Raw genomic sequence first — 23,040 nt, forward strand, 5'->3', positions numbered from 1 at the left:
ATTTAAGGCAGATGTACTGAGTTTTTCTTTAAAAAGGCAGCTGTCCCATGGTTTCTGCTCTGCGCTCCCCTTGCTGGGCCCCTGCCGCGGTCTCCTTTTTGTCTGGCAGAAGAATCCTGGGCAGGCTGCAGCCAGCAGGTGGCGCTGTCAGGCAGGGCTCAGAGGTGCACACACACACACACACGTGTGCAGACGCGCGCGCACACACACACACACACAAGAAGCCAGTCAGAGGCAAGACAGTCTGCGTTGTTAAAGAGTTAGAGGGTTTGGGGTGTGTGCCACCCTCCCCATGTGCACCCTACAGCAGTGTTTCTCAGTGGTGGGTTGGGGGGAGATCTGCCAGCCACTTCAGACTGTGGGACTGAAGCACCGATCCCTGGCACCTCCCTGTCTCCCCACTGAAGCTGAGAGCTGCAGAGCTGAATCCCCATGTTGGTGACCTCACAGTCTGAGGACAGGAACAGAGGGCTGAAGCCCTGATTCCTGGTGTACCGATACGCACACGCTGAACACCAGCTCTACAGTACGTCTTTCCTCCCCACTGCACAGGCTGGGCCCCATCCCCAGCATGCTCTTCCCCCTAGGCTGAAGCCCTGATCCCTGCCGTTTCCACATCTCCTGCCAATGAAGCAAGGAACTGCAAGAGTTGGGACTGAATGCCCTGATCCCTGTTGACTCCTGTGTGCCCCCATCCCCAAAACTTTACTAAAAGTGCAGTGCAGGCCCAGGGACAGACCCAGTCCTCCTCTCTCCCTGCCTCTGCCCAGCTCCCAACCCCCTTTTCTCACATAGCCAGTAAGAGCTGCAGGGATGGGGGATTCAGCTCCATAGCTGGCAGAGCCCTCAGAGAGCAGGAGTTGCAGGGGAACTGGCACAGTCCCTAGTTACCCTGTCCCTGTCCCCTGAACTATCCTCTGCCCACATACAATCTCTAGCTATGCCTGCCTGCACCCTGAGCTACCTCCCGCTGGCAAACAGCCCCTAGCTATCTCTTCCCTGCACCCTGAGTTACCCCTCCATGCACCCTGAGTTGTTTTCAAACTTTTTGAGCTGAGCCTTCCCCCTACACACACACCACAGCCAAGCAAGGCTGGGTGTCTGCTGGTGTGAATGGGGTGGAGGTGGCACTGATTTCCTGGTTCTGCCACATGGAGCTGGCTTGAATTTGCTGGGCCCTGCCCCCAAACAGAAGTCATATACTCCTATACCTGAACCCACCCTTTATCCCCTACTCAGCCCAGACTCTCATGCCCCCATCTTTTCCCACTGGGATCTGGAGCTTTTAAAGCATGTTGGGAACAGGGCCTCTCACAGGTCCAGAGAGGTCTGGGCCACTCCCAGCTTTTGAGGGCCCTCATCATAATACAAATTAAAAAAAAAAAAAGATTATATTTGGGGGAAAAAAAGGTTCCAAAACCAAACAATACAGAATTGGAATACTTTTTTTATTTAACAAATGCTTTTCTAGCCTTTGAAATGCCAAAAAATTAACAAGTGTCTAAATCTGAGGCCCCATTTGAGTTTGGGATTAAGGTCAAATGGTGCTCCCCCCGAAATGGCCCTGATTAGAGGAGGATATCGCATAGTTTTGATAGGTTGTCATGGAACTCGTTTGAATTTGAGCAATTTTACCAGGTGTCCCATATTCATCGTAGGGAAATATGGTCACCCTCCATAGACTGGATCCAGACAGCAGGCTGGAGGTTCCCCACTCCTGCCATAGTTACAGGTTGAATCTCTCTCATCCATCACCCTTAGGACCCGATTGGTGCTGGACAAGAGAACTTGCCAGGTGACTGGAAGTCAATTTGTCCAGCACATTACCAACATTTACACTGCTTATTGGGCTCTTAGAAGCCATTTGGCAGTAAATACAGCTAAATATACAGCACAGAACACTGAGAGCCAGTGCTCGTGGCTGTAAACAAACTTTATGGGACTACGGGAAACTTGGCCACACCCATGATAAGTGATCTTCTGGCTAACTGAAATCATGCTGGATTATGGATGTTGCCAGACAAGACAGTTATGGATTAGAGAGGTTCAACCTGTACTCCAAAAGAGTGTTCCCTGATGGATTATCTCCTGTTTGTTTTCCAAAAGGTGCATATTACAATAAAGTCCAGGTCACGTTAATTCATTGTTAATTCATGTGTCATGAAAAAAGGGTCATGACCTATTTAGCTGTGAAGCATTGGAAGAATGTAGGGTGAGAAATAGTTTAATAAACATGAGTATGTTGTTAATTAAGTTTAGGCTCTTGAATGAGTCATGATTTTATCTTATATTTAACCGTTTGTTTCCAATACTTGTACTTGAACCACTATGCTTTATTAAATAAATGCATGCTTGATTTCACTATAAATAAATTTAAGTGCTTTGAATTAAGATGAGTGGTAATCTAAAGTTAAACTGGATGCAGTTTCTTTGGGAGCAATGGATTGTTGAATACAGCAATGGATTGTTGAATACAGGAGGCTAAGGGATTGGACACCCCAGCAAGGTGCTCAGTGGGCCTGATTGTTAGACTGTCCCTATCACTAATCTACAAAGCAACAGGCCTGGAGTGAACTGACCGCCTGCTAGGTACAGGCACACACGATAAGGACAAGTGCCTTACAACTCTGGGTACCCACAAGAAGCATTACAGCGTACAGTATGCAAATGAAAAGACACAAATAAGTGCCCATTACTTTCTGCCTGAAAGATATATCTCCAAGGTAGGTCACTCACCCGCTGTTGACCTGTCTGAACATGATTTTCATTATAAATACATAGCTCCTTAATATTATCCACATATACATTTTGCAAAGATTATATTGTCCAGGGGATAACTGGCTCACTGCAGAGACCTCACGTCACCCTTCAGTGACCTATTATGCAGTATGTGACCCAGTTGATCACTGTAAAACCTTTGCACTCTGCTGTCCTCTTCCAGTTGGCACCAAAAATTCTTTGGGTCACACTTACCCACCTTTATAAAGCACTTTGAAAAGTCCAGATTAAAAATGCTATTAAATGCTAAGCATTTTATTATGAAAACAGTAGAGCTACAACTTTGTTGCAGGTTGACTTCATGATCAAATAGACTCATCCTTGTAGGGAATCTCCAGCTGTTATACAAAAGACATGCACATCCAGCATCAAACGTTATATGAAATATTAGACAATCCTATGTCATGCTTTTATGCATTTTAGCCAAACCTTACGACAACAACTGTGGTTATTTCTCCTGAAAGTATTAATATTATATTTTTTGCAATGTGAGAAAATAATGTTTTGTTTTGTTTTGTTTTTCCTTCCAGAAATCTTTGTCAGTGTTGAATATCAGCAATAATAATATAGATGAACTGGGAGGATTAGCACCTCTGGAAAATATTTCCCATCTTATAGCAGTTGACAACCAACTTCACCATGTGAAGGTATTTAAAAGAATGTGTTTTCATATTTTGTGTAAGTGAAATCAAAATAACCAGACTGATCACTATTACTAATGTATTTTAATAGCCACTTAAACATTTGCTTCGTTCTAATAATGTATTGTCACCCAGTTATGGGGCCTGATCCAAATCAGATAGAAGTAAATGCGAATCTTTCCACAGACCTCAGGGGACTCTAAGGTCGTGTCTACACGAGCCCCAAACTTCGAAATGGCCACGCAAATGGCCATTTCGAAGTTTACTAATGAAGCGCTGAAATGCATATTCAGCGCTTCGTTAGCATGCGGGCGGCCGCGGCACTTCGAAATTGACGCTCCTCGCCGCCGCGCGTCTCGTCCCGACGGGGCTCCTTTTCGAAAGGACCCCGCCTACTTCGAAGTCCCCTTATTCCCATCAGCTCATGGGAATAAGGGGACTTCGAAGTAGGCGGGGTCCTTTCGCAAAGGAGCCCCGTCGGGATGAGACGCGCGGCAGCGAGGCGCGTCAATTTCGAAGTGCCGCGGCCGCCCACATGCTAACAAAGCGCTGAGTATGCATTTCAGTGCTTCATTAGTAAACTTCGAAATGGCCATTTGCATGGCCATTTCGAAGTTTGGGGCTCGTGTAGACGTAGCCTAAGAGAGTGCCACAGTGTGAAAGCTACATAGCACCAGAGACATTTGGCTTGCTTTTTTTAACTTGCAAGTCAATGTTTAGTTCTCTGTGTTGGGATGAATGCCATAAATCTTCACACTTTAGTCAGCATTTTTAACATGAATAAGGAAAGACAGTTCTTAGATATTTGATTGGCTGCCCTGCGTCTCAGCTCTTCTTCTCACTTTCAAGTTACATCCGAACTATGTCTACTCTAACAAGTACATTTGAAAAACCTGGCCCTCTTTTGAAAGAGCGCGCAGAGTGTCTACACACAAAATGCACTTTCGAAAGAAAATTGGAGGAACACAGCACAGCTTTTGAAAGCACTCCTCTGATCCCCTATTAGGAAGAACACCCCCTTTTAAAATACTCTTTCGAAAGAGAACGTGTGTGGATGCTTCATGGTCTGCTCTTTCAAAAGAGGAGTCCTCCATGGCACCAGCAAGTTGGGATGTGCGTCCAGCTGCATTTAAAGCCCCGCAGTCCCAGGAAACTGAGAGCATTCTTGCAGAAACCAAAGCATGACCTCCTGCAGCACACCTCGTGGCCATCCCCCAGAAGAGCAACCTGCGGCAATGGCCAGCAGCTAGCCTCTGCAGGAGCCCCTGGCCTTCCCCTCCAGGCCATCACAGGGCTTTCAGGACCCTGGCCAGTCCCCAGAAAAAGGGTGCCTTCTTGAACTGAGCTCGAGCTGAGGGACTCGCTTGGGCTCTGGAAGGAAGAGGAGGTGCTAAAGGAGACTGGGGGCAAGAGGCAAAACGAAGCTGCCTTTGCCTGCCTGTCACAAAGCCTGGCAACCCAAGGGCACCCTGCCCGTACCCTTGACCAGGTGCACAGTAAAGTTAAGGTGCTCTGGCAGGGTTATGCCCGGGCCAGGGACTCTGCTGCCCACTCAGGGGCAGGTCCTGTGACCTACCCCTATTACAGGGAGCTCCACTGCCTCAGGGACAGTTCCCCTCCCACCAACCCTCCCGGACACCGGAGCAGATGAGCCTCATCCTGAGGATGAGGAAGGGCCCAGACTGGAAAACCACCTCACAGAGACGGAACTGACCACCAAGGTCTCCAGTGATGAGGGGAACCTCATAATGGACATCCCATCCCAGTCATCAAGCCGGGTAACGGCCAGCTGGACATCAGTGGACCTTGCAGTGGGACCCTCTGGTAAGTACCCAGCAGGGCACAGAGGGTTTGGGCTCTGGAAGGAAGAGGAGGTGCTAAAGGAGATGGGGGGCAAGAGGCGAAATGTGGTTGTTGGGAGAGGGCACCACAGCCACCAGCAGGCCACCCACATGCCCAGCATACCTGGGCCAGACACAGCACAGGTGACCATGCATCCCATTATGCTGCAATGGCTGCCAATGACATCCAGCACCCACTGTCAAGGACAGCACTGCAAGCTGCATGCATGGGGAGGTGGGGACGGGGACGGCCTGGTCTGTGAACTGGGAACAGCCCACATGCCTAGGGAGCCCCAAGGCACATGCAATACACCCAGGCTGCCTGCCACTGGAGGGGGGCTGGTTCCCACAGGGGGATGGCGGGCACGGCCCTTGTGCCATAACAAGGTACTGACTGTCTTTCTATCCATCCTTGCAGCAGCACCACAGGAGGGCTGGGAGAGCCCTAACCCTTCCTTTCTTCAAGACAGCCAGGAGAAAGAGGGGGGATGTTCACCACCCCCAGCAGCACCACAAGGGGGTCAGAGGAGAAGAGCATGACAGTGGGCTGACGCGACCAAAAGAACACGTTGCCTGGTGGAGGTTGTTGAGCAGTGCCTCTGCAAGGACCATGACCACTATGCGTGACAGAGGAAGGCATGGGCTGACCTGGTGGGCCACATGAGTGATATCACAGCTGTCCTGAGGGAGCACTCAGAGCTCCTAACATGCCTGGTCACCCCCATGCCACACCTGCTCCCACCCATGACCCCCCAGCAGGACACCCTCCCGAACACATCCCCTCCTCAACCCCCCTTACTGGCCTCTTGCTGAGCCCACTCCCACTGGATACCTCTACAGCCTGACCTCCCCATGCTGCCTGCCTCATCAGAGCCCCTCCTGGGACCCTGGACCAGAGGTGGGAGGGGAGCCTGGGGCCGATGGGGCTCTCAGCCATCCACCCCCCACCCTCAGAATAGCACCCCCCCACTAACGTTCCCACTCTCCCTCCCATAATAGTTCCCCCACTCCTTCCTGGTTGAGGTTTCCCCCTCCGCACTACCGATTAAAGTCCACCCCGACACCTGATTTAGTTTCCCCGCTCTTCTCCCAGTTAAGCTCACTCCCTCCCTCTCCCATAATAGTTCCCCTGGGTTACAGTCCCAACCTCCTCCTGTCCCAGTTGAGGTCTCCCCCTTCCCACTACTGTTCAGGTCCCCACCTTTCCAATCTTGGTTGAGGTCCACCCCCATTTTCACCACCACCTAGGCTACCCTTGCACATCGTTTGCCCCCGCTCTCCTCTACATTTCCTTTTTTTACAGTTGTAAATAAGACAGTTTCATTAATCCATAAACCTTTATTTTTGCACCATCCCTGTGTCCCATGCTGTGGATGGGGTCCCACCCCATGTGGGGTGGATGTGTGTGTGGTGGGGGGGGGGTGAGGAGTGTATGTGCGGGGGGCCCTGTGGGTGGGGGTCGCTGGGGATCATTTGCAAATCTCTCCCAAAGGGCCCCCCAAATGCAGACTCCATCCCATTGTGCCTGGAGGCTTGGGGCAGGGACCAGCTGTTTGAGGCCAGGGCCAGACTTGGCTGCCCACCCCAGGAGGGGAACAACTCTCTCTTTTCCTCCACAGTGTTGTGGAGGATGCAACGGGCACCCACCACCTGGGGAATGTTCCATAGCCCAACCTCCAGGCACATGAGGAGGCACTGTAACTGGCCTTTCTGCACCCAAAGGCCCGCTCCATGACTTTTTGGGCCTGGTTGAGGCAAGTGTTAAATGCCTCCTGGGTGGAGTCAGGGTGGCCAGCTGAGGCTGCATCAGCAAGGGCAGCAGGGGGTAGGTGGCATCCGCCACCATACAGAGGGGCATGATCACATCCTTAACCCTGATCTCCCGATGTGGATGTATATCCTAGTCTCCATGCAGCGGCAGAGCCCAGTACTATGGAACATATGGGCATCATGTGCCCGTCCCGCCCAGCCCACATAAATGTCCATGAAGCATCCCTTGCTGTCCACCAGCACCTGGAGCACTACCAAGTGGTAGCCTTTTCTGTTGATGTACATTCTGGCACTGTGTTCTGGGGCATAGATAGGGATGTGTGTCCCATCTAAGGCACGATAGCAGTTTGGGAAGCCGAGCACAGCTGCATCCACATCCCCCACATAGATGGTCCTGTGCAGCAGCATCGCGTTGATGGCACACACAACCTGCATGGGAGGGATGGCATGCGATCATGTAAAGGCATAATGGGGCATGCCTGGGCCACGTCCCCCCTTCCACCTATCCCCTTTTTCCCATCCTGTCTCCCTGTGCTCCCTTCCTCCTGCCCCCTCCCCCCATAACCCCAGGGTCCCCCTTGCTTGGGATCCCCCTCCCCACTCCCTGTGCCGGTAGGTGACCCAAGCATGCCTTACCCCCAATGCAACAGCCCTGACAGTGGCCTTGCCCACGCCAAGCTGGTGCCCCAAGGACCGGTATCTGTCCGGGATCGACAGCTACCGGGTGGCAATTGCCACCCGTTTTTCAAGGGGGAGGGCAGGCCTCATGCAGGTGTCCTGGTGCCTCAAGGCAAGATTGAGACAGTGACAGAGCTCCTGGAACATCTGCTTAACCCATTGGGAAATTCTGTAGCAATCAAGGGTCGTCTCAGTCCCCCAGCACCAGCTGCTTCCACCAGTTGCAGTGGCTGCAGTGGCTCCAGAGGTGCCAGGGCATTTGTGGGGTGGGGGCCATCCCAGAAGGAGCTTCAGGGTCCGGGGGGTGGGGATTGCCCACAGGAGGAGTTGGAGGTCACCAATGAGCACTGTGGCCAGGTGGCTGACCATGACGTGGAGGATAGCCAGCTCGATGACAAGGAGCTGCTACTGGGGTTCCATCTGTGCACGGGCTGTGCAGAACTTCAGTGTCGTGACACAGCAGCAGGGAAAAGAAGATTATCTTTAGGAATGAGAAAATGTTATAAATCCATACAGACCAGCAGGAGACCAGACCAGATTTCATCTGCAGTACATGAAACCACGTATGGCTGGTTTTTTTCAATTGGCAGAATTATAAGTTATGTGCTTAACATACCTTTTACTAACATTAGCAGCATTGTCAAGACAACCACATTTTTAAATAGCTCTCTTTGTTTAAGTTATCAGTTATACCAAGATTCTTCCAAATGAAGTATTTTTTTTAAAATGTAATTTACTTTTCCGTTTCTCCTTGTTTGCTTTTTCATTTCTCTGTGTCGGAACAAGAAATGTTGAGTAGCCAATTTCACTTTTGTTTTTAGTGAGGTTAACACACACCACTGGGATGCTGTTGTTATGTTTGGGTGCAAATACTGAAAGGAATGCTTGTTCGTTTAAGAAAAAAAGTCTTTCGGTTACAACTTCACAATGTCCTGGAAACATACTGAAGATTTTATAAAAACTAAAATCTAGAAACCTTTGTTTTGAGAAGAACGTGACCTAATGTCTGTGTAAATGTTGTGTTTGATATATAAGATACAGCTGAAAAAAACCCTATAAAACCATTTGTATGTTCAGAGTCTTTAATTTATTCAGCCTCGGGCCAGTATTGATTATGACAAGAAGATATCAAACAAGATTAATTCACTCACTTCACAATTCAGTCAGGAACAAGAGAAAAAGTATAGATTTTTTCTCAAGTAGATTATGACAGGTAGTCAGCATGATGACAAATTGCTGTCTGTAGATGTAGTTAGGGCAGCTGAGCTAAACATTTCCAATAAAAATTGGAGCATACTGGTCAAATACTAGCTTTTAGACGGCCATCATTAATTGTGGAGAAGGTTATTGCAAGTACTACAGCAGCCTAGCGAGGCCCTCACACCTCCTATATAAGGAATATAATTTGCTCTTCAATATTTTGTTTCAGACCTCAAAGTGATAGCATGACATGATCATTTATCAAACGGAGACTGCCCAGCAAAGTGTCTGGTCCCTTTAGTACAATTTATTGAAAGCTGGAAAGTGAAAGCACTTTATTAGAGACAGGAAGGCAATGAACAACTAGAGCATAGCGAAAGGCTAATCATATTTCAGCACAGGATTAGTGTGTTCTTAGATAAACATACACCAGAGTGAGTATGTTCTGGGTCATTTATCAAGTGAGTAACTGGTCATGAAAATCTACAGAACTCTTTGTGTACATTCATCAAAGTTTAGCTGTATGCATGTTATGGTTTTAAGTAATATGCAGTTTTGTATTCTAAAAGCCTATATTAATTGAATTAATTCTTTAAAGTGAAATCTAATAATCTCACTAAACATTTTTCAAGACAATGGCTGATTGCCCAGATAAGAAAAAATAATAAACTTTGCTGACTAAATATTTTCTTTCTAAATAAACCACAGCAAAAATATTTTCCCTAAAGTTATTTAGCACTTTTTGGCAGGGTAAGGAAGGAGGTAGGGGAGTTTACACTGAATCTACTGAACTGTGTATTATCACAGTATTATGCAGACAGATACTGGTAGAGTCTTCCTTTGTAATTAATGTTTTGGAGCTAACAACATTTCCCTGGACTGTTCCCATATGGGAAATTCCACAAGAAGAATGTTCTGTGTCTCCACGCTGCAGCTGTCCCCTCTCAGGCTTCAGCATTCTTATCAGCATGGCTTCACCAGGAATCGTTCTCCCCCAGGCATCTATTCCAGATCTGCCCTAAAGAATTCCAAACCGTAGAGACGAGAAATGGGTTTAAGCATTGATTCACCTGCAAATGTACTAGGGGTTTTTGTTGGGAAGCAGGAGGTTTGTAGTGCCTTTTCCTTTGTTCCCTTGTCCTCTACCCCTGGATCCTAAATCACTTGGTACACTTACAGAGTGGATTTCACCAGATTGGGAGGAGAGTGGAAGATGCAGTAAAGTATCCTACACACTGGATTTTAGTCACATCTGTTCTCAGAGAGGAGAAGATAAAAGCACATTGTTATTAATTTTGAAGTCTGAATTAGCAGATATTTGACTTTTGCTATCAAGCCGTGGAAATTTTCCAAAATGTCTAGTTAATGAAATGCTGATCTTCATTCAGTGGATGTTACTACAATTATGAAACATCAGTTTTGGTGTTATCCACCCCTTTCTCTCACTCTCATTAATCGACTTTACTTTAGGATTGTCTTTCAAATGCTCTATATAGCCACATATTATGTGGATTCATATTCAGAGTAACATTGGAAGGAAATTCAGAAGGTAGGCTCTCTGAATAGAATGGAGCAATTTACTAAGCACTTAAGAATAGCCTTCAAATCTTGTTAACTTTAAAATATTGAAGTTAAAAGATAGAAAAAGTTTGATCTAGGTCATATTGCCCTTAATTTACTAGACAGAAACTTAGGCTGAAGAAAGGTACTTTTTAAAATCACGGTTTGGGCCAAAAATATAACTGGCCACCCGCAGACATGTAGAGGAGTTACTGTGTCTTGTGTAAAATATATTTTCCCAGCATGATTTGCCAGATTTTAGGATTTTTTAAATCAATTTTTCATTAAATTTCCACTGTCCTGGGAATTTCTAAAGTTTGTACAGGTGAAATTATAGTTTTCAAGGACCCTTTGTGATGTAAAAAACCATATATCTTCTCCTCCTATGTGTGCAATAAAAACATACAGATATATATTACTCATGTTCCTGTCTTCTTCACTGGTTTTTCTCCAGTGTTTAGCATTTAAAAGTAAAACTGGAAAGGCAGTTGTCTGCGAGTGGCATTATTATATCCTAAAAACTGTGGCTCTTTTGTTCTACTACCAGTACTAACATTTTTGTTGCTTGGTATTAGAATTCTATTCTGTGGTTTTCCCAGCTAACCCAATAGCAAATCCCATGCTTTCCCAGAAGAGAAGCATGATGAAGATAGATCAGATTTTATGCATGTCCATAAAATACTGGTTTTCAGGCTAAAATTCTCAGCTAGTGACATTGTCCTTACCTCTTCTGTCATTACTGCTCACTGGTGTTCTTTAACACCTCCAAAATGCTTCTTCAGAAATCAGTTGTTTCTGCATGGAATTAGGGTAAGTACTAGGGTAGGTACTAGGGAAATACTAAAGTAGTGGTGAGCAAATATTTTACATTGGATCCCACTTTTTGGCCCTGAAATTAGCCAGGGCTCCCCCATCCTGTAGGAGGACTACAGGAATGGATGTGAGAGGGGGCACTCAGGAAGGGGGTGCTGGAGGGGCTCCAGGGAGTGCCTTGAAGCGGGTGCTTGTGAGGAGGACCACAGGAGGGCATGTGGGGAACTCAAAGGGACTCATGGCTGTGCTATGTTGATGAGTAGCAGTAGCAGTAGCACTAGCCTGAAGGCAGCCCTGCAGCCCCACAGGAAGCACTCACTCCACACTGGCATCTCGGGGGACTCCCAGGGGCCACCATAACATGGGCTGCGGGGACCAATGTGGCCCCCTTACCAAGCTGGGAACGCCACAGCTTGGCTCCGCCCCTTGACTTAGGGACTCTGAACATTCCGATTGGCCCAGTGGTAGAGGAGGCATTCCTTTGGCGACAGAGCAGCAGAGGCTGTGGGGGAGAAAGCAAGGGGCTGTGGGGGCAGTGAAAGCTGTGGGGAGGGTAATCAAGTTGGGCCTCCTTACAAAATATCGTGCCCCTTCTGTGGAGCATGCCCTCCCCACTTTGTGCACCCGTGTACTAGAGTAAGTACTTCAAATTAAATCTCTTCACTCTTTGATTTTCCAGAGACGCTGCAAAAAAGAAGCTGCTTCTGCCATTCAGAGCATTTGTAAAAATAGGTTCAAGGTGGAACCTGATTATGGAAATCTGATTAGACAACATCAGAGTCTGGACTGAGTATTTGCCATTATAAAATGTTATAAAACATCTTACTGTTCTGAGATTACATATGTTGTTATTAGCACCAAGTTGACTACAAGCAAAGCAAAACCGTGGGACTTGTAATCCAATACCTTTACAGAAAGATTAGACCTATGGCTTGTTGCATTCCTCACTGTCTTCTTGACCCAGGCCCCTTCTGTTACAGTGTGCCTGAACCAGTCCTATTAGGGGCTGTTTCTTTCTGGCCTCTTTCCGTAGCCACATTCCTCCCACTTGGAAGTGCCCCAGTTAGCTGAGGATTTGTATCATAAAAGCTAGTGCTAAGGTAAATCTACACTAGGGAAATAATTTGATTTCAGATATGCAGTTCTGACTATGGCATTTGCATAGCTAGAATCGACATATCAGAATCGATTTACTTCCTTGGTGAAGTCTTAGCCTCTATAGTCTCGCATTGACGTCACTTACTCCACATGATATTGTGGAGTACAGAGGTCAACAGTCAGAGAGATCAGATGCACAAAATCGAATGCTGGAATCAACACCAGCACGTTGATCTTCTGGTAAGTACAGGCAAGCCCTAAATTGTCTTGGGATGTGAAAACCTGACTCTAGAAGTGGATGTCAGAAATAAAGAATCCAAGCCAACCAACTATGGTTGGCATGTCAGCTTGCCATCACTCACATTGTGTTTGATTGTAAATGTTTCTGTCACTGCCCTCTTTTTTCTATTATGTAAAACACTGTGCTGCATTCAGAAGCTGTCATACAAAGTCCCAGTCCTTCAAACACACACATACTTAATTTTATACACATATGTCCAAAAGAAGACTATATTCAGTGAACAACCAACAAGATTACTGAACTCTGTCATCGGAAGTCTCAAGATAAAGCAACAGTTTTGGTTTCTTTTCTCTCTTTTCTTCTGTTACTTGCAGGATTTGGAGTTTATTTTGAACAAATGGACCAAGCTGCGCAGAATGGATCTTAAAGGGAATCCTGTTTGTCGCAAACCAAAATACAGGGACAGGCTTATTATACAGTCAAAAACTCTAGGTAAAAAAGTATGGTTGAAACACTTTCTATTTAAAAATAGTTGGCACATTAACTATCTTTGCATTGCAGTGTAACTCAAATGAAACCAAGTACACTCATCCCTTGTTAAACGAGTAATTCATTTACAAGTACTCACTTAAACAAGGGACACACTTACCTCCCCTAGTTCACTCAATGAGTGAACTCCACCCGCTAATACAAGACTTACTCCCTCCCCACGTCTCCAGCCCCCTGCAGCCTGACACCTCACCCCACCCCCCGATCCCCTGCCGGCCCCGCAGACACCATGCTTTCTTACATCAACGGGTGGCCTCAAGAGGTCAATGGGGACTACTTGAGGAATAAAGCTGGCAGATTTTGATTGCAAGTGCGTACTTTTTTATGCACATATGATAGATTGACCATATATGAGCAATGATGAACATAGGACACCTGGTAAAACTGCCCAAATTCAAGCAAGTTCAATGGCAATAAATCAGCACTATACAGTACCCTCCTCTAACCAGGGCCATTTGGGAGTGGAGGTGGTGGGGGACAAAGCACCATTTGACCATCTGACTTTCTTTTGGAAACTTATTTTGTTTTTGTGGGGGTTTTTTTATGTATGTATTATGATGAGAGCCTTCAAAAGTTGGGAGTGGTCCAGACCTCTCTGGACCTGTGAGTGGCCCTGTTCTCAACTGCTTTAAAAGTTCCAGGTCCCAGCAGGGAAGTGGGACCCATGAAAGTCTGGGCTGCAGTGTGGGGGGGTTCAGGTACAGGTGCAGTATGACTTGTGTTTTGGGCCAGGGCCCAGCAAGCCCCAGCCAGCTCCATATGTCAGGACCAGGGAAGCAGCACCACCTCCACCCCATTCACACCAGCAGCCACCCAGCCTGGCTTAGCTGTGGTGTGTCTGGGGAGGGCTCAGCTCAAAAAGTTTGAAAACAACTCAGGGTGCATGGAGGGTCACTCAGGATGCAGGCAAGAGATAGCGAGGGGCTGTTTGCCAGCAGGGGGTAGCTCAGGGTGCAGGCAGGGGACAGCTAGGTGCTGTATGCAGGCAGGCATAGCTAGAGATTGTATGTGAGCAGGGGACAGGGACAAGGTAACTAGGGGCTGTGTGCCAGTTCCCTTGCAACTTCTGCTCTCTGAGGGCTCTGCCACATAGGGAGCCGGGTCTCCCATCCCTGCAACTCTTAACTGGCTATGTGAGAAAAGGGGGTTGGGAGCTGGGCAGAGGCAGGGAGAGAGGAGGACTCGGTCTGTCCCTGGGCCTGCACTGCACTTTTAATTAAGTTTTGGGGATGGGGGCACACGGGTCAACAGGGGTCAGGGGATTCAGTCCCGACTCTCGCAGTTCCTTGCTTCATTGGCAGGAGAGGTGGAAACGGCAGGGATCAAGGCTTCAGCCTTGGGGGAGGAGCATGGTGGGGATGGAGCCCAGCCTGCGCAGTGGGGAGGAAAGATGCGTTGCAGAGCAGGTCTTCAGCCTGTGGGTGTGGGCACACAAAGAATCCGGGCTTCAGCCCTCAGTTCCTGTCCTCAGACTATGGGTCACCAACATGGGCATTCTGCAGCTCTCAGCTTCAGTGGGGGGGGCAGGGAGGTGCCAGGAATCGGGGCTTCAGCCCCACAGTCTGAAGGGGCTGCTTTAGGGTGCACATGTGGAGGGGTGACACCCCCCCCAAGCCTAACAGGCTGTGTTGCCTCTGACTGGCGCGCGCGCGTGTGTGTGTACACCGCTAACCCTGCCTGACATCGCCACCTGCTGCCTTCAGCCTGCCCATCAGTGTCCTGCCACACTGGTGCAGCTGCAGTGACCGCAGGTGCCCAGCAGGGGGAGCGCTGGAGCGGCAAATACGGGACAATTGGTTTTTAAAAGTCGGGAGGGTCCTGGCCAAAACAGGGCAGATGGTCACTTTGTCATATGAATATATGTGCATTGCATCAATATATGCTCTCTTTTTTGACCCCTGCACCCTCAAGATCACATCTTAGTTTGGACTGCAAACATGCTAGTTGCGAACCATAAAAATAATTGATATTCTCTTTCCCTTGCATTTGAAAACTGCCATGTTGTGCATGCCACTCTCTTTCAGAATAATTTTTAAGATAATCTATCATTTGATCTCTTTTTAAGTAAACTAAAATGCAAACAATTTTTAGTGAAAGCAACTATATCAGTGTACATAAGACATTTAATGGTTTAACTTTTTAGTTGGCTAACTTTATTGTGAAAAGTGTGTGAGTGTTTTCCTTTTTCCTCAGAATCCCTTGATGGGAAAGAAATAAAAGAAATGGAAAGGCAATTCCTAATGAGTTGGAAAGAATCCAAAGCCTCCAAGAAGAAAAGCACGGAAGAGCACATGACAAATGAGCATGCAACTTATCCACATTTCCGTAAGCAAACTAATCAATTTTTCCATGTACAACATTATAATAGTCCTAAAATCTTTCCTGACAGCAAAGATGTTGGAAGCAAACTTGAGGCTGGAGATTGGACCGAGATGGATGGTTCAAATCTGATTAATAGATTCATAGATTCCAAGGTTGGAAGTGACACTTTGGCTACATCTACACTACAGAGCTCTTTAGAAAGAAGCCCTTCCAGAAGACCTCTTCCACAAGAACTTCATTTAAAAGAGTGTATCCACACACAAAAAAGCAGAACAAAAGAGTGATCTGCTCTTTTAAAAGAGAGCATCCACACAGCCCCTACTCTTTTAAAAGAACCAGCCAGGGATCAAAAAATCAGGTGCCATGAGGACTGCTCTTTTGAAAGAAGGGCCCTGCAGAGCATCTACACGTGTTCTTTTGAAAGAAGCTTTCAGAAGAAGGCCTTATTCCTGAAAAAGAAGTGGAAGAGTGCTTTTGAAAGGAACACCGCATTCTTTTGATTTAATTTTGAAAGAACGCTTTTTGTGTGTAAACACTCCATGGGATCTTTTGAAAGAGCCCTCTTCTTTCGAAAAATCTTTTGAGAGAACTTTCTAGGGCAGACACAGCCTTTGTGATTCACTAGTATGACCTGTGTCACTCAGGCCACAGACCTTCCCCAAAATAATGAATACAGCATATTTAAAAAATCCAACCATGATTTAAACAGTATCAGTGACGGAGAATCATCCCTGACCCTTGATTTGTTGTTTCAATAGTTAATTATTCTCATTGTTTAAAATCTATACCTTATTTCCAGTCTGAATTTGTCTAGCTTCAGCATCCTGCCATTGGATTGTGTTATATCTTTCTGAGCTAGATTGGAGAGCCCACTATTAAATATTTGTTCCCCATGTAGGTACTTTATAGACTGCAATCAAGTCACTCCTAAACATTCTTTTTGTTAAAGTAACTAGATTAAGTTTCTTGTGTTCTGTCACTGAGGCATGCTTTCTAATTCTTCAGTTAGTCTTGTAGCTTTTCTCTGCACCTGCTCCAATTTATCAACTTCCTTTAGAGCTGTGGATACCAGAGTATTAGGAATGGTGGTCAACTGACATCCCATATTTTGCTTTATCTGTTAGGATGTTGATCCAGCAGCTTTCAAGATCATGTTCTTCTATATTATTGGTAACTTGGAAATGGGTAAAGCCATTTTTGATACAGAGTGCCATTTTACCTGCCTTTTGTCCACACACTCCTTCCTAAATAGGTTATGACCATTGACTTTAACATTCCAGTCATGGAAATTGTCCAGCCAGGTTGCAGTAATACCAATCAGATCAAATTTGTACTCATAAAAATTCCAGTTCCATTTGTTTGTTAGTCAGGTTCCTAACACTGGCGTGTGGACAATCAAATAATTTCTTCTTTTTGTGTCTTTTGGTTCCTTGATTTAATTTTGTTCTCAACATCTCAGGTTTGTGCAGAGTGCTCCTATCCTCTCTCTTTTTACCCTCCCCCCCTTTTTTTTTAAAATGTTTAACTCCCTCCTGGCCAGTCTAGCCAACCTGTCCTTGAGAAGATTGAGGCTGTTTTTACTGAGGTGGAAGCCCTCCAAAATGCACAGCTGGCCGTCTTTGTGGCTATGTCTCCACTAGAAAGTTTTGTTGGCAAAACCTGTGGAGCATCCACATCACATAGAACTGGAAGGGGCCTTTAGAGGTCAGCCGGTCTAGTCCCCTGCCCTTGTGGGAGGGTTAAACACCCTCCTTCCCCCCCCCATTTGCTCCACATCTCTAAATACCCCCCTCAGGGATTGAGCTCACAACCCAGGGTTAATAGACTAGGGCTCAAACCTCTGAGCTAGTCCTCCCTCAGCAATATTTTGCTGCTTTGCCATGAGGCAGAATACCTCTCTCAACAGATCTCTGTTGACAGAAAGTCAGGCTGGATGTTCCAGGGGGCCGCCTTTTGGCAGAAAAGGCCTCCAGGGTGCCATGCAGCTGCCCTGAGGGATGCCCTATCCACAGCAAGCAGACTTCTGTGGTCCCTGCCTCCAGCCATTCTTAAAGGCGCAGGGAGCCTTGGAAATGCTGTAGCAGGAAGCTGAGAGCATGGAAGCAGCCCAGCAGCATGCTCCCTATCCCCATGCCCTCGGAGCCACTCCTGACAACCCAGCTGGGTGTGAGATGGCAGAAAGCGAGGCCCCTGGTGGCTCCTTAGTGCTTCCAGGGAGTAGGCTGAGGGGTCCCTGGAGCCACTCAGAGACACAAACATCAGGCCCCCTCCTGGACTGGGCCAGAGATCCAGGACCTCCTCGACATGTGGGGTGAGGGATGGAACCTCCTCAACCCCTCAGCCAAGAGGAGGAATGCACCCACCAACACACAACTGGCCACCACCCTTGCAGCACATGGCCACCACTCCTGCACCATGGGGTAGGTGCAGGTAAAAGTCAAGGAACTGCACCAGGGGTATATCCAGCCCATGACTCAAGGCACAGATCAGGGGCAGGACTGACCACCTGCCTGTATTACAAGGAGCTGCATGAGGTCCTGGGGTCGATGACACCTCTCCCCTGTCTGCATCTGTGGGCAGCACAGAGGAGGCCCCCTGTCCCTCACAGCCACAACCCAAGGAGGACGACCAGGACCACCCCGGGACGTAAACCCCACAGGAGCTGGAGGCAAACATGAGGCCAATGGCAGCACCCTGGGTATCGCCCTGGACTCAGGCCATCTCGGGGCAGACCACATCCAGGATGTCCCCAGAGCTCTTTGTGGGTCCCACCGGTAAGTACCCCACACGTCTCACACCCCAGGGCATGGGGGTGGGCGCAGACAGGGCATGCGGCGAGCCTTACCAGGCTGGCTCAGGCAAGATCTTGACTGCGGTCCCAGCACGTGAAACCATGTGCAAGGAAGCATATCCCACCCAGACCCAACAGGCAGTCCCTGGGCATAGGTACCAGCCTCACAGGAGGCCAGACAAGCCTCAGACCCCAAGGGAGGGGGCCTGCCACCTCTGCCATGGTTGGAAGCAGGCCAGCCACATAGGCACCAGCCTGAGCCCAGACACACCCAGGAGTGCAGCTCCTGGCATGTGTGTATGCCTACAGACAAAAGTCTGCACCTGCTTCTGCAGACAACACTATGAGCCACATATGTCGGGGGGGGAGGGAGGGCTAGGCTGTGCTTGGCTCACCTGCCAGCCCTGCGCGGACCTCTCTGTGGCAGGACACCCCACTTGGGTGCTACCCCATTGGGAGGCGGGGGGAGCACACGTCACATCATCAGCCTGGTTCCAGAGGCACTGTGCAGTCCCCATGCAGCAGGGCCTGCAGTGCAGCCCACATATATTTGTGCATCACTATCCCTTGAGGTAGGGCGTGTTGGTTGCTGTTCACAGTGGGGAGCAAGGCCTTAAGGGCTGTGTTCTGTGAATGACTCACTGTCTCCCCTCTTGTCTTCCTTACCGGTGGACCCCCTCTGAGCAAGGGCCAAGCCAGCTCCACCTCCCCACCAGGGCCAGCCATCCCTACCCTGGCACTGGAGTGAGCAAGCCCCAAGGGGCACCAGGGCAAGCTGGCACCTCACCAGCAAGAAGATGGGCCTGTGGCTGGAGGGGACGTTGCTCAGCAGATGACCTCCAGAGGACCCACACTGCTGTCCTCTGGAGTCTGACTGACTTCCTCGAGCAGCGGCTGCAGGACAACCGGGAGTGGCAGGCCCAGGACCAGGAACGGCATTCGTGGGCCTGGGGCCAACTGATGTCCCACTTTGACACTGCCACTGACGTCTGGTGGGACCTGTTTAACCCAGCCATCTGCGGCTGCCAGCCCAGCTCCCCCTGCCGCTGCCGCTCCTCCTGTCCTTGACCTCCCGCCCTTACTGCCCTGCCAGCCATCCCACAGGACATGCTGGACCTACTTCAGTGGGTGATGGCGATGGCAGCCCCCCTGGCTCCTCAGGCTCCCCGACTCCCCCTGCTAAGCCTGACCCTGCCACAGCCCCACTGCCTCTGTATCTCCCCCTGCTCCCAGCCACAACTCATTCCCAACAGGGACCCTGAAATTGTGGTGAGAATGGATCCCAAGGCCAACACCACTCAGGATCCCGTTCCCCTACAGGTTTGCGCCCCCGCACCCCAAGGAATGATTCCCCGTCCCAAGCCTCTGTCACTGTATATTGTTCCAATAGTAAATATTTTATATTGCAACATTTATTTTCAAATCGTTTATCTTGGTTGAAGTAAAGATGTTCTTTGCTCACCATTCCCACATCCCTCTTTCTTGGGGAGGGGGAGGGGAGGAGCGAGGGGGCAAAGGGAGGGGTCATGATGGGAATGGGTTAGGGATGTGGACCGGAGGACCCTGCTGGGGGTGCCCTGGAAAGGGTTATTGGGGGCCATGGAAGATCCGCAGCCTGCTCCTATGGACTTAGTGGATCGGAGCCGCACCTGGCTGCTCATAGCCATGGCTGGCATCCGCCCCCCACCCCGGAAGGAAGGCCTCCCCCACAGTGTTGTGGAGAGCACAACATGCTGCCACAGTATGGGGGACATTGTGCTCCCCCACATCCAGGCGGGTGAGGATGCACCTGAAGTGTGCCTTCAGGCAGCCAAAGGTGCACTGGGCCTGCACCCAGGCCTGGTTGAGTTGTACATTAAACAGTTCTTGGCTCAGGTTCAACTGCCTGGTGTAGGGCTTTATAAGCCAGGACATGAGGGGGTAGGCAGCGTCCCCGACAATGCACAGTGGCATGTACACATCCCCAATGGCCACCTCCCATCAGGGGATGAAGCTGCCCGCCTCCATCCTCCAGCACAGGCTGGAGCTGCAGAACACCTGCATGTTGTGTGCCCAGCTTGACCACCCAGCGTGCATGACAAAGAACTGGTCCCGGTGGTCAGCCAGGGCCTGCAGCATGATAGAGAAATATCCCTTTCAGTTGATGAACTTGGCCACACTGCGGTCTGTGGCATGGATGGAGATGTGGGTCCTAATGACTGACCTAAAGCTATTGGGGAACTTCATGGTGGAGAATCCTGTCAGAACCACGTCCATGTCTGCCAGATGGACAACCCACCGCAGCAGGATGGTGTTGATGACCACCACAAAGTGCAGTGGGGAGAGGACCAAACATATGTTAGGGACTGAGGGAGGGAGTCCCTCGGCCCTGGGGCTTCTCTGACCTCTCCCATCCCTTCCCCCCAAGCTCTCTGGATGCCTCCCCTCCTGTGAGGCCACCCTCCACCCAGCAGCAGAGCTGTGTGAGGGTGGGACAGCACAGTCCCCAAGGGATGGAGCTTCCCCCACCAACCCTCACACCCCAACCCCGCTTCCCAAGTTCCCCCCTTGGGTGGGACACACACCCCTCTGTCTGTGCAGGGCCTGCAGCCCGAGAGTACCTTGCTTGCAGGAGGAGGGTCCATACAGTGGGCTTCCCCATGCCCAACTGGTTTCCCACTGAGCAGTAGCTGTCGGGAGTGGTGAGCTTCCACAGGATGATAGCGACCCACTTCTCCACAGGGATGGTGGGCTGCAGCTGGGTGTCCTGTCTCCGGAGGGCAGGAGTGAGCTGGGCACAGAGTTCCAGGAACGTGGCCTTCCACATGCAGATGTTCTGGAGCCACTGCTGGTTGTCCCACTGCCCCATGACAAGCCAATAATACTAGTCAGAACTGGTGCTGTGCCTGAGCACCTGGGGGGCCGGGGGGAGCGCAAGTGGGCCAGTGCAGCAGCAAGAGCTTCCTCCTCAAAGGTGGTGTCTGGGTTATCCTCCCTGGGGAGGAGGAGGAGGACGGCTGTGAGGAGGTTCAGCAGAAGCTGAGGCACCTGTATATGTGGGGCCAGCACAGGGGCTGCTCTGGCACTATGGCTATCTGGAAGGTGCTGTGTCTCTCTCAGAAAGTGTGAGCCCTGCTGTAGCAGCTGTGTTGTCCCTCGTGGAGGTAGGCAAGCCTCAGCATGGGCAAGGAACAGGCGCTGTGGGTGGGGGGAGGGTCCCTTTAAAGGCACGTCTTGCTGGTACTCCCGGAAGGGATTGCTGACCATGCAACCTTGACTATGCAGTACTGGGGACCGTTCTGTCGAGAGAGCAGCTGGGCAGTCTGGCTTCTCTCTTGTCAAAAGAGTGGATCGCTTTTTTGATCCACTTTGCAGTCTGGCCACAATCTGTTGACAGATGTTTTCTCGGAAGAGATCTTCCAACAGTAACGTATGTCAACAGATTGCTCTAGTGTAGACCTAGCCTATAGAAGATGGACCGATGTTCCACAGAGCCAAATCGTCCATGCACACTACTTTTCTAGCCAGTGTTACACTTTCAGAATCTCCTCTCATGCCTTCCTTTGGTTGTGTGCCAGGAGTGATCTCAGAAAAGACCACTTGGACGTCGTTCAGCACGCTTCCAAGATCCCTGCAAGACATCCCATGATTCATTACTGCTCTTATGACCTATCACCAGTGGATTTCTTTCTATCAGCTTCAAAAGTCTGTCCAGTTTAGAGCAACATCTAGTGTTATGGATGTGGGAGGAGGCAGTACATTGTCCTGTTGTCTGTCTGACCCTTGCAAAATATTATTCCCAAGAAAGATTGTCAGTCCTCATTGGCTGGTTGGAGAAATCTTTGTGGGGAAGCTTGGTTTTCTTACAAGTTGGGCTGAACTTCCATTCACTGATGAGTCCTGTGCATGTCTCTGTTCCTTTATAACCAGCTAGATCTCGAGAGAGATTTCTTCCACAGTTTCCAAATTGAGGAGCTGGCATCTGTTGGAAACTTCCGCTTTGTGTAATTTGTCTTGGTCTGCTTCCCTCTGGTGGCCACAACCTGCCCATCCTTGTCTGTCTTCAACCATGTAGACTGTTTCAAAGTCCTCTTGACTCTGATAGTTACAAACTGCCAATCCTCCTCTGTGACCTGTATCTCTGATTTCCTGATGGGCAGATACTTGCTGTCTAGGGTACTTATGTTTCCTGAACCTGGCTGTCAAGGAGCCCCTCAGCTTCTTTGATCTGGACTTTCCCAATATTACAGGAGGATCTAGATACTCAGTTTTTTGTTCTGGCTCACTTCTGTTTCAAACTTGTCAGCATCAAAGTAAGGATAGGCAAATAGATTTTGATCTTGTGTCAGTGAATATTGATGTTCATTTTGTAAAGGTGGTTATCACATGTAGAAAAATGCTTGCCCAACACTTTGGGATACATACTCTCACAATCAATGCAGTAACTTGGTGACCTTAGATTTGCAATGCAGTTCATAAGGGTAGAATTTAGCTTTTACAATATAACTTGATATGAGAGTGGGCAAATTAGTTCATATTTAGTATTATCACTTGGTTTTTATTTATTATAATAATTTATCTTGGCAGTATACAAACAAACAAAAGGATGCTGTTCATCCCCCAGGGAGTTTATAGTCTAAATAGGCAAATAAAATAAGAAAACACCTGGCAAAAGAATTTAGGGATAGAAATCAGACAAGCCTGAATTAAACTTTTTTCAAAGTTAAAAAAATAACTTTAAATGTTCATCTTTGGTTGCTTCTGCTTTTCTCAATTTCA

At 48.7% G+C, this 23,040-nt stretch overlaps 1 protein-coding gene across 1 annotated transcript in view; it reads left to right on the top strand.

Annotated features, from left to right (window-relative positions):
- The window catches only part of PPP1R42 (protein phosphatase 1 regulatory subunit 42), a 60,355-nt gene that overhangs the window by 11,985 nt on the left and 25,330 nt on the right, over positions 1-23,040 (top strand). Inside the window, exons 4-6 of the mRNA XM_074985748.1 lie at positions 3,309-3,425; positions 12,995-13,112; positions 15,363-15,494. Of these exons, the coding sequence (XP_074841849.1) occupies positions 3,309-3,425; positions 12,995-13,112; positions 15,363-15,494 (367 nt within the window). The remainder of the gene's footprint in view (positions 1-3,308; positions 3,426-12,994; positions 13,113-15,362; positions 15,495-23,040) is intronic.

Source organism: Carettochelys insculpta, chromosome 2, assembly GCF_033958435.1.
Source record: "Carettochelys insculpta isolate YL-2023 chromosome 2, ASM3395843v1, whole genome shotgun sequence".
In the NCBI taxonomy this organism is placed as follows: domain Eukaryota; kingdom Metazoa; phylum Chordata; order Testudines; family Carettochelyidae; genus Carettochelys; species Carettochelys insculpta.